Source organism: Pecten maximus, chromosome 8, assembly GCF_902652985.1.
Source record: "Pecten maximus chromosome 8, xPecMax1.1, whole genome shotgun sequence".
Lineage (NCBI taxonomy): Eukaryota > Metazoa > Mollusca > Bivalvia > Pectinida > Pectinidae > Pecten > Pecten maximus.
In genome coordinates, this window is record NC_047022.1 from 42,056,466 (window position 1) to 42,069,848 (window position 13,383).

Consider the following 13,383-nt stretch of genomic DNA (forward strand, 5'->3'; position numbering starts at 1 on the left):
GGAACATTAACAAACAAAACCATATCTAGAAATAATAATCAATCAAGGGGAACATAAACAAACAAAACCATATCTAGCATTAATTATTGAACAAAGGGAACATTAACAAACAAAACCATATCTAGAAATAATAATCGATCAAGGGGAACATTAACAAACAAAACCATATCTTGATTTATTGATCGAAGGGATCATTAACTTCGTTATTACTTACTTGACCCTATATATAGCCTATATTGTATAACGTAATGCCAAGTTCTGGCAGATAAATATAAAGTTGATATTGTCTTAAAGATTGTTGTGGCTGATTTTCATTCCACCGTGAAGAAAATAAGAATTAATGCTCTGCTACAGTTTCTAAAATTATTTTTAAAAACTTAATACTTCACATATTTATAAAAACAAACATGTTTTATATTGTTTCCTCACCTTAAATATTTTGCATTAAACCCACAAACTGCTTATCTTTTCCTACTTCTACACCTGAACCAAGTTTTGCCAGCTCATTCAGAACTTTGTCTGGTGTAGCTCTCAGAATCAGGACTTTGTCTGGTGTAGCTCTCAGAATCAGGACTTTGTCTGGTGTAGTTCTCAGAATCAGGACTTTGTCTGGTGTAGCTCTCATAATCAGGACTTTGTCGGGTGTAGCTCTCAGAATCAGGCCTTTTTCTGGTGTAGCTCTCAGAATCAGGCCTTTGTCCGGTATAGCTCTCAGAATCAGGACTTTGTCCGGTATAGCTCTCATAATCAGGACTTTGTCTGGCGTAAGCTCTCAGAATCAGGACTTTGTCTGGTGTAGCTCTCAGAATCAGGACTTTGTCCGGTATAGCTCTCAGAATCAGGACTTTGTCCGGTATAGCTCTCATAATCAGGACTTTGTCGGGTGTAGCTCTCAGAATCAGGCCTTTTTCTGGTGTAGCTCTCAGAATCAGGCCTTTGTCTGGTGTAGCTCTCAAAATCAGGACTTTTGTCGGTCTAGCTATGATCTGGGTATGATGGTGACAGGGTGTAGTAACCCAAACATCACACATGATATATGACCTGGACCCCAATATTCCATAATTTAAGGAAACTTCCTTACAATTTTCCATAGAAAAGCATTACAGAATTTAAGGAAAGTTTCTTAATTGATTATTTCCCTTTAATCCAACAAAGCTTTCCTATGGAAAGTTAAGTTAAAGAATTTCTTCAAGTTAAGGAACTGTGATGAACCCAGGTCTTGAAAATCATCAACCACAACACAATACATAACAATGCAGTGATACTCCAAAGTACAACCATCACTAAGGACACCACTATACCCAGGTCAACATAACACTGACAGATAAATAACAGGTGGCATTACAATAGTAGCTTTAATAAAACTCAGATCTCAGATAATCAATTTAAAATCACAGAAACAATAATTTAGAAGTACCTCACAAAACAAAATTAACAGGGTACGAGTCGCTGCTCGTTCTATTTAATATCCTTTCTCCACCAAACAAAATTAAAGGGTATGATAGTCGCTATTCGTCCATTTAGATATCCTTTCCCCCACCAAACAAGAGTTTCCAGAAGGATCTTGTGCCCACCATTTAATGGTCTTGGTTCTATGTAAGACTGACATTTTCTCTACTTTTCCCTTGCCGCCTGCAGCTGTCAGCCGTTTTGTTTTCCTGGTCACATTCAAAATTGAATTGGCACAACTAGAGACCAATGGGAACCTAAATGTGAAGCATGAGAAATATCCTTCAAGTATTTTTCAAGAAATAACGATAACAAAGTTTATTCACGGAGGGATAGAAAGAAGAATGAAGAACCATGGATGTAGGGCGATTTGAGCTGCCCACTATCTGATGAATGTAGGCTTACAAATATTAGAAGCAAACTACAGTTCAGCATGAATTTGTTCATTGAAATTTCAATGAAAGTTTTAAGCATGATCAATGGGTTAGCGACATACATGTTTTGAGAAAAAAATCCTTTCACAATATTCTGTCATACTGCGGTATATTTCATCACACCCCTGTTTTTTTATTTAACATGTTATAACTCGGTACTTCAGTTTATTACGTAAGGTCAGAGTTATGTGTTAATCATACAGTATATTTATTGGATAGTTAAACAAGTGATAGTTATGGTAACTAGTAATAATAGTACAACCATATTTTTAAGATAATCATTTCCTCAAACTTTACATTTTCAATTGAGCAAAAATATGATCACCTGTGGTACAATATCACCTGTGGTACAAAAGATGTCATTAATCACTAATTAATGCAGAAGAGAAAATAACCTGGGCACTATTCAAGCTGGAGATCTGTGCTAGACCTAACTTCCTTTTAACTTCCTAAAATCGTTAAATCAATTAAAAGTTTTGATGATAAGTGAAGAATCAAAGAACCTAGATATTTGGCATTTCACACTTAATTGAGGTAACATAGGTGGCAATGGTTACAACCATGCCATTAATTAATGCTGAATTGTAGCAATGTCTGACAAAATCCAAAATGACAGTGAAAACTTCTGCCACGTTTTAAGTAGCAATGTCTGGCAAAGTCCTAAATGAACTCCAACAGCTGCTGCCACGTTTATATTAGCAACATCTGACTAAGTCCTTAATGACCTTGACAGTTTCTGCTAAATCTATACCTGGTAGTAGCAATGTCTGAAGTCGTAAATGACCTTGACACGTTTATACCTGGTAGTAGGAACGTTCGACAAAGTCCTAAATGACCTTGACAGGTTCTGACATGTTTGGTGCAAAAACTACAGAACATTGAATTACAGTATTGTCTGATAGCCAATGTCAGACAATATGTGATATGGAGATGGTGAGAGTTGTCTGATGGACAATGTCAGACAATATGTGATATGGAGATGGTGAGAGTTGTCTGATGGACAATGTCAGATAATATGTGATACGGAGATGGTGAGAGTTGTCTATGGACAATTTGATATGGAGATGATGGGAGTTGTCTATGGACAATGTCAGACAATGTGATACGGAGATGTTGAAAGTTGTCTATGGACAATGTCAGACAATATGTGATATAGAGATGGTGAGAGTTGTCTGATGGACAATGTCAGACAATATATGATATGGAGATGATAAGAGCTATCTGATGGACAATGTCAGACAATATGTGAAATGGAGATGGTGAGAGTTGTTTGATGGACAATGTCAGATAATATGTGATTTGGAGATGGTGAGACTTGTCTATGGACAATATGTAATATGGAGATGGTGAGAGTTGTCTGATGGACAATGTCAGACAATATGTGATATGGAGATGGTGAGAGCTGTATGATGGTCAATGTCACACAATATGTGATATGGAGATGGTGAGAGTTGTCTGACGGACAATGTCAGACAATATGTGATATGGAGATGGTGAGAGTTGTCTGACGGACAATGTCAGACAATATGCGATATGGAGATGGCAAGAGTTGTATATGGACAATGTCAGACAATGTGATATGGAGAAGGTGAGAGTTGTCTATGGACAATGTCAGACAATATGTGATATGGAGATGGTGAGAGTTGTCTGATAGACATTGTCAGACGATATTGAGACGGTGAGAGCTGTCTGATGGTCAATGTCAGACAATATGTGATATGGAGATGGTGAGAGTTTTCTGATGGACAATGTCAGACAATATGTGATATGGAGATGGTGAGAGTTGTCTATGGACAATGTCAGACAATATGTGATATGGAGATGGTGAGAGTTGTCTGATGGACAATGTCAGATAATATGTGATACGGAGATGGTGAGAGTTGTCTATGGACAATGTCAGACAATATGCGATATGGAGATGGTGAGAGTTGTCTGATGGACAATGTCAGACAATATGTGATATGTAGATAATGAGAGTTGTCTATGGACAATGTCAGACAATAAGCTATATGGAGATGGTGAGAGTTGTCTGATGGACAATGTCAGACAATATGCGATATGGAGATGGTGAGAGTTGTCTGATGGACAATGTCAGACAATATGCGATATGGAGATGGTGAGAGTTGTCTATAGACAATGTCAGACAATATGTGATATGTAGATGGTGAGAGTTGTCTATGGACAATATGTGATATGGAGATGGTGAGAGTTGTTTGATGGACAATGTCAGACAATATGTGATATGGAGATGGTGAGAGCTGTCTGATGGTCAATGTCACACAATATGTGATATGGAGATGGTGAGAGTTGTCTGACGGACAATGTCAGACAATATGTGATATGGAGATGGTGAGAGTTGTCTGACGGACAATGTCAGACAATATGCGATATGGAGATGGCAAGAGTTGTATATGGACAATGTCAGACAATGTGATATGGAGAAGGTGAGAGTTGTCTATGGACAATGTCAGACAATATGTGATATGGAGATGGTGAGAGTTGTCTGATAGACATTGTCAGACGATATTGAGACGGTGAGAGCTGTCTGATGGTCAATGTCAGACAATATGTGATATGGAGATGGTGAGAGTTTTCTGATGGACAATGTCAGACAATATGTGATATGGAGATGGTGAGAGTTGTCTATGGACAATGTCAGACAATATGTGATATGGAGATGGTGAGAGTTGTCTGATGGACAATGTCAGATAATATGTGATACGGAGATGGTGAGAGTTGTCTATGGACAATGTCAGACAATATGCGATATGGAGATGGTGAGAGTTGTCTGATGGACAATGTCAGACAATATGTGATATGTAGATGGTGAGAGTTGTCTATGGACAATGTCAGACAATAAGCTATATGGAGATGGTGAGAGTTGTCCGATAGATAATGTCAGGCAATATGCGATACGGAGAAGGTGAGAGTTGTCTGACGGACAATATCAGAGAATATGTGATATGGAGATGGTGAGAGTTGTCTATGGACAATGTCAGACAATATGTGATATGGAGATGGTGAGAGTTGTCTGATGGACAATGTGATATGGAGATGGTGAGAGTTGTCTATGGACAATGTCAGACAATATGTGATATGGAGATGGTGAGAGTTGTTTGATGGACAATGTCAGACAATATGTGATATGGAGATGGTGAGAGTTGTCTATGGACAATGTCAGACAATATGTGATATGGAGATGGTGAGAGTTGTCTGATAGACATTGTCAGACAATATGTGATATGGAGATGGTGAGAGTTGTTTGATGGACAATGTCAGACAATATGTGATATGGAGATGGTGAGAGTTATCTATAGACAATGTCAGACAATATATGATATGGAGATGGTGAGAGTTGTTTGATGGACAATGTCAGACAATACGTGATATGGAGATGGTGAGAGTTGTCTATAGACAATATGCGATATGGAGATGGTGAGAGCTGTCTGATGGACAATGTCAGACAATATGTGATATGGAGATGGTGAGAGTCATCTGATGGACAATGTCAGACAATATGTGATATGGAGAAGGTGAGAGTTGTCTGATGGACAATGTCAGAAAAAATGTGGTATGTAGATGGTGAGAGTTGTCTATGGACAATATGTGATATAGAGATGGTGAGAGTTGTCTGATGGACAATGTCAGATAATATGTGATACGGAGATGGTGAGAGTTGTCTATGAACAATTTGATATGGAGATGATGGGAGTTGTCTTATGGACAATGTCAGACAATATGTGGTATGTAGATGGTGAGAGTTGTCTATGGACAATATGTGATATAGAGATGGTAGAGTTGTTTGATGGACAGTGTCAGACAATATGTGATATGGAGATGGTGAGAGTTGTCTATGGACAATGTCAGACAATATGTGATATGGAGATGGTGAGAGCTGTCTGATGGACAATGTCAGACAATATGTGATACGGAGATGTTGAGAGTTGTCTATGGACAATGTCAGACAATATGTGATATGGAGATGGTGAGAGTTGTCTGATGGACAATGTCAGATAAAATGTGGTATGTAGATGGTGAGAGTTGTCTATGGACAATGTCAGACAATATGTGATATGGAGAAGTTGAGAGTTGTCTGATGGACAATGTCAGATAATATGTGATACGGAGATGGTGAGAGTTGTCTGGACAATGTGATATGGAGATGATGGGAGTTGTCTATGGACAGTGTCAGACAGTATGCGATATGGAGATTGTGAGAGTTGTCCGATAGACAATGTCAGACAATATGTGATATGGAGATGGTGAGAGTTGTCTGATGGACAATGTCACACAATATGCGATATATATGGAGATGGTGAAAGTTGCCTGATGAATATGTCAGACGATAGGATATGTAGATGGTGAAAGTTGCCTGATGAATATGTCAGACAATATGTGATATGGAGATGGTGAGAGTTGTCTGACGGACAATGTCAGACAATATGCGATATGGAGAGGGTGAGAGTTGTCTATGGACAATGTCAGACAATGTGATATGGAGATGGTGAGAGTTGTCTATGGACAATGTCAGACAATATGCTATATGGAGATGGTGAGAGTTGTCCGATAGATAATGTCAGGTAATATGCGATATGGAGAAGGTGAGAGTTGTCTGATGGACAATATCAGAGAATATGTGATATGGAGATGGTGAGAGTTGTCTATGGACAATGTCAGACAATATGTGATATGGAGATGGTGAGAGTTGTCTATAGACAATGTCAGACAATATATGATATGGAGATGGTGAGTGTTGTTTGATGGACAATGTCAGACAATATGTGATATGGAGATGGTGAGAGTTGTCTATAGACAATATGCGATATGGAGATGGTGAGAGCTGTCTGATGGACAGTGTCAGACAATATGTGATATATATGGAGATGGTGAGAGTCATCTGATGGACAATGTCAGACAATATGTGATATGGAGAAGGTGAGAGTTGTCTGATGGACAGTGTCAGAAAAAATGTGGTATGTAGATGGTGAGAGTTGTCTATGGACAATATGTGATATAGAGATGGTGAGAGTTGTCTGATGGACAATGTCAGATAATATGTGATATGGAGATGGTGAGAGTTGTCTATGGACAATTTGATATGGAGATGGTGAGAGTTGTCTGATGGACAGTGTCAGACAATATGTGGTATGTAGATGGTGAGAGTTGTCTATGGACAATATGTGATATAGAGATGGTGAGAGTTGTTTGATGGACAGTGTCAGACAATATGTGATATGGAGATGGTGAGAGTTGTCTATGGACAATGTCAGACAATATGTGATATGGAGATGGTGAGAGCTGTCTGATGGACAATGTCAGACAATATGTGATACGGAGATGTTGAGAGTTGTCTATGGACAATGTCAGACAATATGTGATATGGAGATGGTGAGAGTTGTCTGATGGACAATGTCAGACAATATGCGATATGGAGATGGTGAAAGTTGTCTATAGACAATGTCAGACAATATGTGATATGTAGATGGTGAGAGTTGTCTGATGGACAATGTCAGACAATATGCGATATGGAGATGGTGGGAGTTGTCTATGGACAATGTCAGATAATATGTGATATGGAGATGGTGAGAGTTGTCTGATGGACAATGTCAGACAATATGTGATATGGAGATGGTGAGAGTTGTCTGATGGACAATGTCAGACAATATGTGATATGGAGATGGTGAGAGTTGTCTGATGGACAATGTCAGACAATATGTGATATGGGGATGGTGAGAGTCGTCTGATGGACAATGTCAGACAATATGTGATATGGAGAAGGTGAGAGTTGTCTGATGGACAATGTCAGAAAAAATGTGGTATGTAGATGTTGAGAGTTGTCTATGGACAATATGTGATATAGAGATGGTGAGAGTTGTCTGATGGACAATGTCAGATAATATGTGATACGGAGATGGTGAGAGTTGTCTGGACAATGTGATATGGAGATGATGGGAGTTGTCTATGGACAATGTCAGATAATATGTGATATGGAGATGGTGAGAGTTGTCTGATGGACAATGTCACATAATATGTGATACGGAGATGTTGAGAGTTGTCTATGGACAATGTCAGACAATATGTGATATGGAGATGGTGAGGGTTGTCTGATGGACAATGTCAGACAATATGCGATATGGAGATGGTGAGAGTTTTCTGATGGACAATGTCAGACAATATGCGATATGGAGATGGTGAGAGTTGTCTATAGACAATGTCAGACAATATGTGATATGGAGAAGGTGAGAGTTGTTTGATGGACAATGTCAGATAATATGTGATATGGAGATGGTGAGAGTTGTTTGATGGACAATGTCAGATAATATGTGATATGGAGATGGTGAGAGTTGTCTATGGACAATGTCAGACAATATGTGATATGGAGATGGTGGGAGTTGTCTATGGACAATGTCAGATAATATATGATATGGAGATGGTGAGAGTTGTTTGATGGATAATGTCAGACAATATGTGATATGGAGATGGTGAGAGTTGTTTGATGGACAATGTCAGACAATATGTGATATGGAGATGGTGAGAGTTGTCTATGGACAATGTCAGACAATATATGATATGGAGATGGTGAGAGTTGTTTGATGGACAATGTCAGACAATATTATTATGTGATGAACATTAGAATACATTTAATATTTGATACATTTTAATTTTACTGTCTGCACAAATTATATAAGTTTTTCATTAATGTCATATCATTTTAATGTTTTCTTCTAGACAAATATACAATATCACATTCATTGATTCAGAAGGATACAAATTATGAAATAATACCTGGTATGTAACAAAACTTAAACCGTAAAATAAAACTTTCCTTAACAGGTCTATCAGAAAGTTTGTGAGTTGCTATGAATAATTTAGTAAAGGACTATACATTTATGAAGGAAACCTCAAGAGCTCAACATGACATTATGAAAGCCAGCCCCCTCTTTCTTGATCCAATTCCCTTCATTTCAGTTGAACAATTAATACTAATTTAAGATATAAGATATATTTCACAAAACACTGAACAATTATTTCTTAGTTTAACATGATTTATAAGCCTAAATCTGTGCATAAAAGCATAGAAACAGTTCAGGGAAACAACACATCATATTTCGGACACGCTACACTATAGGATGCTGTACTGTAACACACTGTCTCCTCCACTACCCTAAAATCACAGACACTTCAGTCTCGACTCCCAAACACTGTGTCTCCTCCACTACCCTAAAATCACAGACACTTCAGTCTCGACTCCCAAACACTGTGTCTCCTCCACTACCCTAAAATCACAGACACTTCAGTCTCGACTCCCAAACACAGTGTCTCCTCCACTACCCTAAAATCACAGACACTTCAGTCTCGACTCCCAAACACCGTGTCTCCTCCACTACCCTAAAATCACAGACACTTCAGTCCCGACTCCCAAACAACGAACCTCATTTCATCAGTCTCCACTACATCAGTGAGGGGATGCACATCTACACAATTCTTTGTTCAGTAGAAAACACTGGTTATCCATCAACCAGTCATCAGGTTTCAGCTTCAAGTGAGTTTCTTATCTGTGAGGTCCTTCTCTTTAATGTTCTGATCATATTAGTGACACAATATTACTATATTAGATATACAAATGAAGTCACACAGCCTTTCACAGTCCTTCAGGAAAACATAGGGCTAGGCTTTCAGTAGACCCTCGAAAGTAAGGTTTCGGACACTCTAAAATAAATACTCCCCTAGGTTTCAGAATGATATGGCTATTTGAAATGATTTGATCTTTCAAATCAGGGAAACTGAAGGGCAAATGACATTGATTTTCAAAAGTTGTAAAATGTCAAGGGTCAACTGAAAGTTCTGATAAAGATTTTTAAGAGTTTTTGTAACAAGTTCAACATTTTTTGAAGCCCTGCTAATCTGAATAAACTAACCCAAAAGCATACAAGGATGTTTTCTTTACTGATATAGAGGAGTTTATGCTGTAGGAGGGGAGACAGGCCTGAAATCTACTGAAGCTCGCAGCACACTTTATCACAATTATCATATCCATACACTAACAATCTAACATAGCATTCCATAATTATATATAATGAATAATTATTTCCGTCTCATTCTGTCTTTGCGATCCAGTTTTTCCTCGACTTCCTCATCACTATGATAACTGTGGTGTACATCGGCGTAACCCCTGGTGGCCTGCATGAGGCCTTCATCTGGGCGGGACTCGCGGTTCTCATACAACAACACATTCAGAGTCTCTTCAAAAATCCGGGCTTCAGGAAACTCTACCTACAACCATGAATGGAAGTGTTACAAATCCTCCAAAAGTATGAAATATCTAAACTAATCAAACCACTGTGGACATTTATCATTAGGGTCGACAAAAGAATAATTAACCTAAAAATTATTTGTACACAGATTAATTTAGTATCCAACTGAATCGATTTAATCCTGGTTACATTAATGTCTCTCACTATTCACTGGGAAAACACGAGCTTGAAAATACTACTTTTTATGATGCTGTCAGACTGTGATGTTACTTACTTTTGTGTGTTTCTTGTCTGTGCCGTATACTATAGATGTACAGCACACCTCTGCTATTTTGGATCCGTGGCCATAAAATGACCAGCAGCAAATCTCATTACTCCCAATCACATCCTTCACAAATAACACTCGTCGATTGAAACGTAAGGACAGTTTATCAAACAGTTCCAAATTCTTCAATAAATTATCATCAGAGTTGCTGAAAAAAATACATTGAATTGATTAATTAATGAGATTGACTAATATGTTTATGGTACAAAAAACCAATGCCTAGGTTAGTCTGGGCTGCTATCTTAACTTAAATTAAAAAGTTTTTCGAAAAAGATAATCTGCAAATTGCTGATTTCATGAAAATGAGATGGATATATTTTTTTGTTGTACTCTTATTCTTGAAATTTTCTTTTTAACTTGTCAGTTGTAAGTATTATATAAAACATATAAAACATTTACTCATATGTAATAAACAATACATTGTATAACAGTATTTAGAAACATAAAAGTGCTAATAACAGACTTACCTTGTGTATGAATACTTGTTATTATGTCTGTTACAAATCAACTTCACGACAGGCTACAAAGACAAAATCAATAATAAAATAGTAGTAATTTGGACGACAAACTTAGATTTATCGTCCTACAGGTACTACCCTCAGGACAAACTAGTGATCATACACAATATGTAATACTGTTCTAATACAGGTAGGTACTACCCTCAGGACAAACTAGTGATCATACAATATATGTAATACTGTTCTAATACAGGTACTAGGTAATACCCTCAGGACAAACTAGTGATCATACACAATATGTAATACTGTTCTAATACAGGTAGGTACTACCCTCAGGACAAACTAGTGATCATACACAATATGTAATACTGTTCTAATACAGGTAGGTACTACCCTCAGGACAAACTAGTGATCATACAATATATGTAATACTGTCCTAATACAGGTACTAGGTAATACCCTCAGGACAAACTAGTGATCATACACAATATGTAATACTGTTCTAATACAGGTAGGTAATACCCTGAGGACAAACTAGTGATCATACATACACAATATGTAATACTGTTCTAATACAGGTAGGTACTACCCTCAGGACAAACTAGTGATCATACACAATATGTAATACTGTTCTAATACAGGTAGGTAATACCCTCAGGACAAACTAGTGATCATACATACACAATATGTAATACTGTTCTAATACAGGTAGGTAATACCCTCAGGACAAACTAGTGATCATACATACACAATATGTAATACTGTTCTAATACAGGTAGGTACTACCCTCAGGACAAACTAGTGATCATACACAATATGTAATACTGTTCTAATACAGGTAGGTAATACCCCCAGGACAAACTAGTGATCATACACAATATGTAATACTGTTCTAATACAGGTACTACCCTCAGGACAAACTAGTGATCATACACAATATGTAATACTGTTCTAATAAAGGTACTACCCTCAGGACAAACTAGTGATCATACACAATATGTAATACTGTTCTAATAAAGGTACAAGCTATAGGTACTACCCTCAGGACAAACTAGTGATCATACAATATATGTAATACTGTTCTAATAAAGGTAGGTACTATATCTTCAGAACAAACTAGTGATCATACAATATATGTAATACTGTTCTAATAAAGGTAGGTACTATCCTCAGGACAAACTAGTGATCATACACAATATGTAATACTGTTCTAATACAGGTACAAGGTAATACCCTCAAGACAAATTATAGCTAGTGAGCATACAACTTTACTGGGAGAGGGATATGAATGTATGTAACCCTGGTAAATACTATCTGTAATATACCGCTCGGCTAGCGAGATCTTCTCTTTAACTTGATCGGTTAAATGTAAGACTAGTAAGCCTGAGGTCCCGGGTTCGATCCCTAGCGGAGGAAGTGATTTAGATTTATTTAATTGTGTGCTCTGTTACATGTACCTTACAGAGTGAGGTTAGGAGAAGGAGCACAGATTCAATGAGAGAGAACTTTGTCAGATGTCCTCACCTTTGTGGAGGTGGTGAGCAGTAGCTGTTCCTCCTTGTGCGAGGTGATGAGTGGGACTTTACACACAAGTTCTACGGTGTGATCCATGTTCTTCACTGCAGCCTCCACTAACACCACCAGATCTTGCACTAAGTAATACTTTGCTTCTGCCAGCAGCTCCATTAGTTCTCGTCGTGTCTCGGGCAATGGAATAGTACCATCTCGTAAAAAATTCAGCACCTGTCCAAAGTATTTACCACTGCGATCTATAAGAATCCATCCTGAAATCAAAAGTAGCAAAATTATAGCATTTTCAGAAACACTTTAAAGTAATATAGTATAATATCATTACTTAAATTACATTGCGAATTCTTTGGACATTAAAAATCAACTGTAAGGCAGGTTACCTTCTGAATCTGTGAGCACTTCCATCCTTCCACTAAACATGGCCCTGAGCATGGTGTCCTGTTTGGTGAGTGTCCCAATGGTGGTGTAGTGGAGGGTCCCTCCAACATTCAGCTTCACATACTTGGAGGAGTTTCCCTTGATCACAGTTTTCGTCTCCCCAGACATCATTGAGTCAGAGGGAGGGGGTTGAGATCAACCCAAAATGTGGGATAAACGACTACAGCGGTCTGTGTTCCAGACGATATTACTTATTTTCTATACACAATTAGAAACACTATTACTCATCTTGTCTTCTTTAGAAGTGTCCACAAAGACGTCCCCTCACATTTGTGATGAACAGTGGTTGATAATTCTATTTATACCCGTGTCTAAATATAGAACTTCACATTGAAGTACGAGAAAAATTCTGACGTCAACACCCACCCATTTAATGTAAAGCTAGTAAAATACGAACCTCACATATAATTTGATGAAAAATTAGCCCTGATTCTTTCTTATTTGTCATGATCTCGATTTGAATTAATTTTTTCTTTCGTAATAATCAGTGTATT

The 13,383-nt window shown here is 37.7% G+C and overlaps 1 protein-coding gene across 1 annotated transcript; it reads right to left on the bottom strand.

The window, feature by feature from the left end:
* Positions 1-8,579: 8,579 nt before the first annotated feature.
* Positions 8,580-13,303, bottom strand: LOC117333555 (BTB/POZ domain-containing adapter for CUL3-mediated RhoA degradation protein 3-like). Its single transcript, XM_033892892.1, has 5 exons — positions 12,832-13,303; positions 12,446-12,705; positions 10,931-10,983; positions 10,413-10,611; positions 8,580-10,157 (listed from the first exon to the last, which is right to left on the bottom strand). The coding sequence occupies exons 1-5, from the start codon at positions 12,998-13,000 to the stop codon at positions 9,969-9,971; spliced, it is 870 nt and encodes a 289-aa protein (XP_033748783.1). The 5' UTR covers positions 13,001-13,303; the 3' UTR covers positions 8,580-9,968.
* Positions 13,304-13,383: the final 80 nt, after the last annotated feature.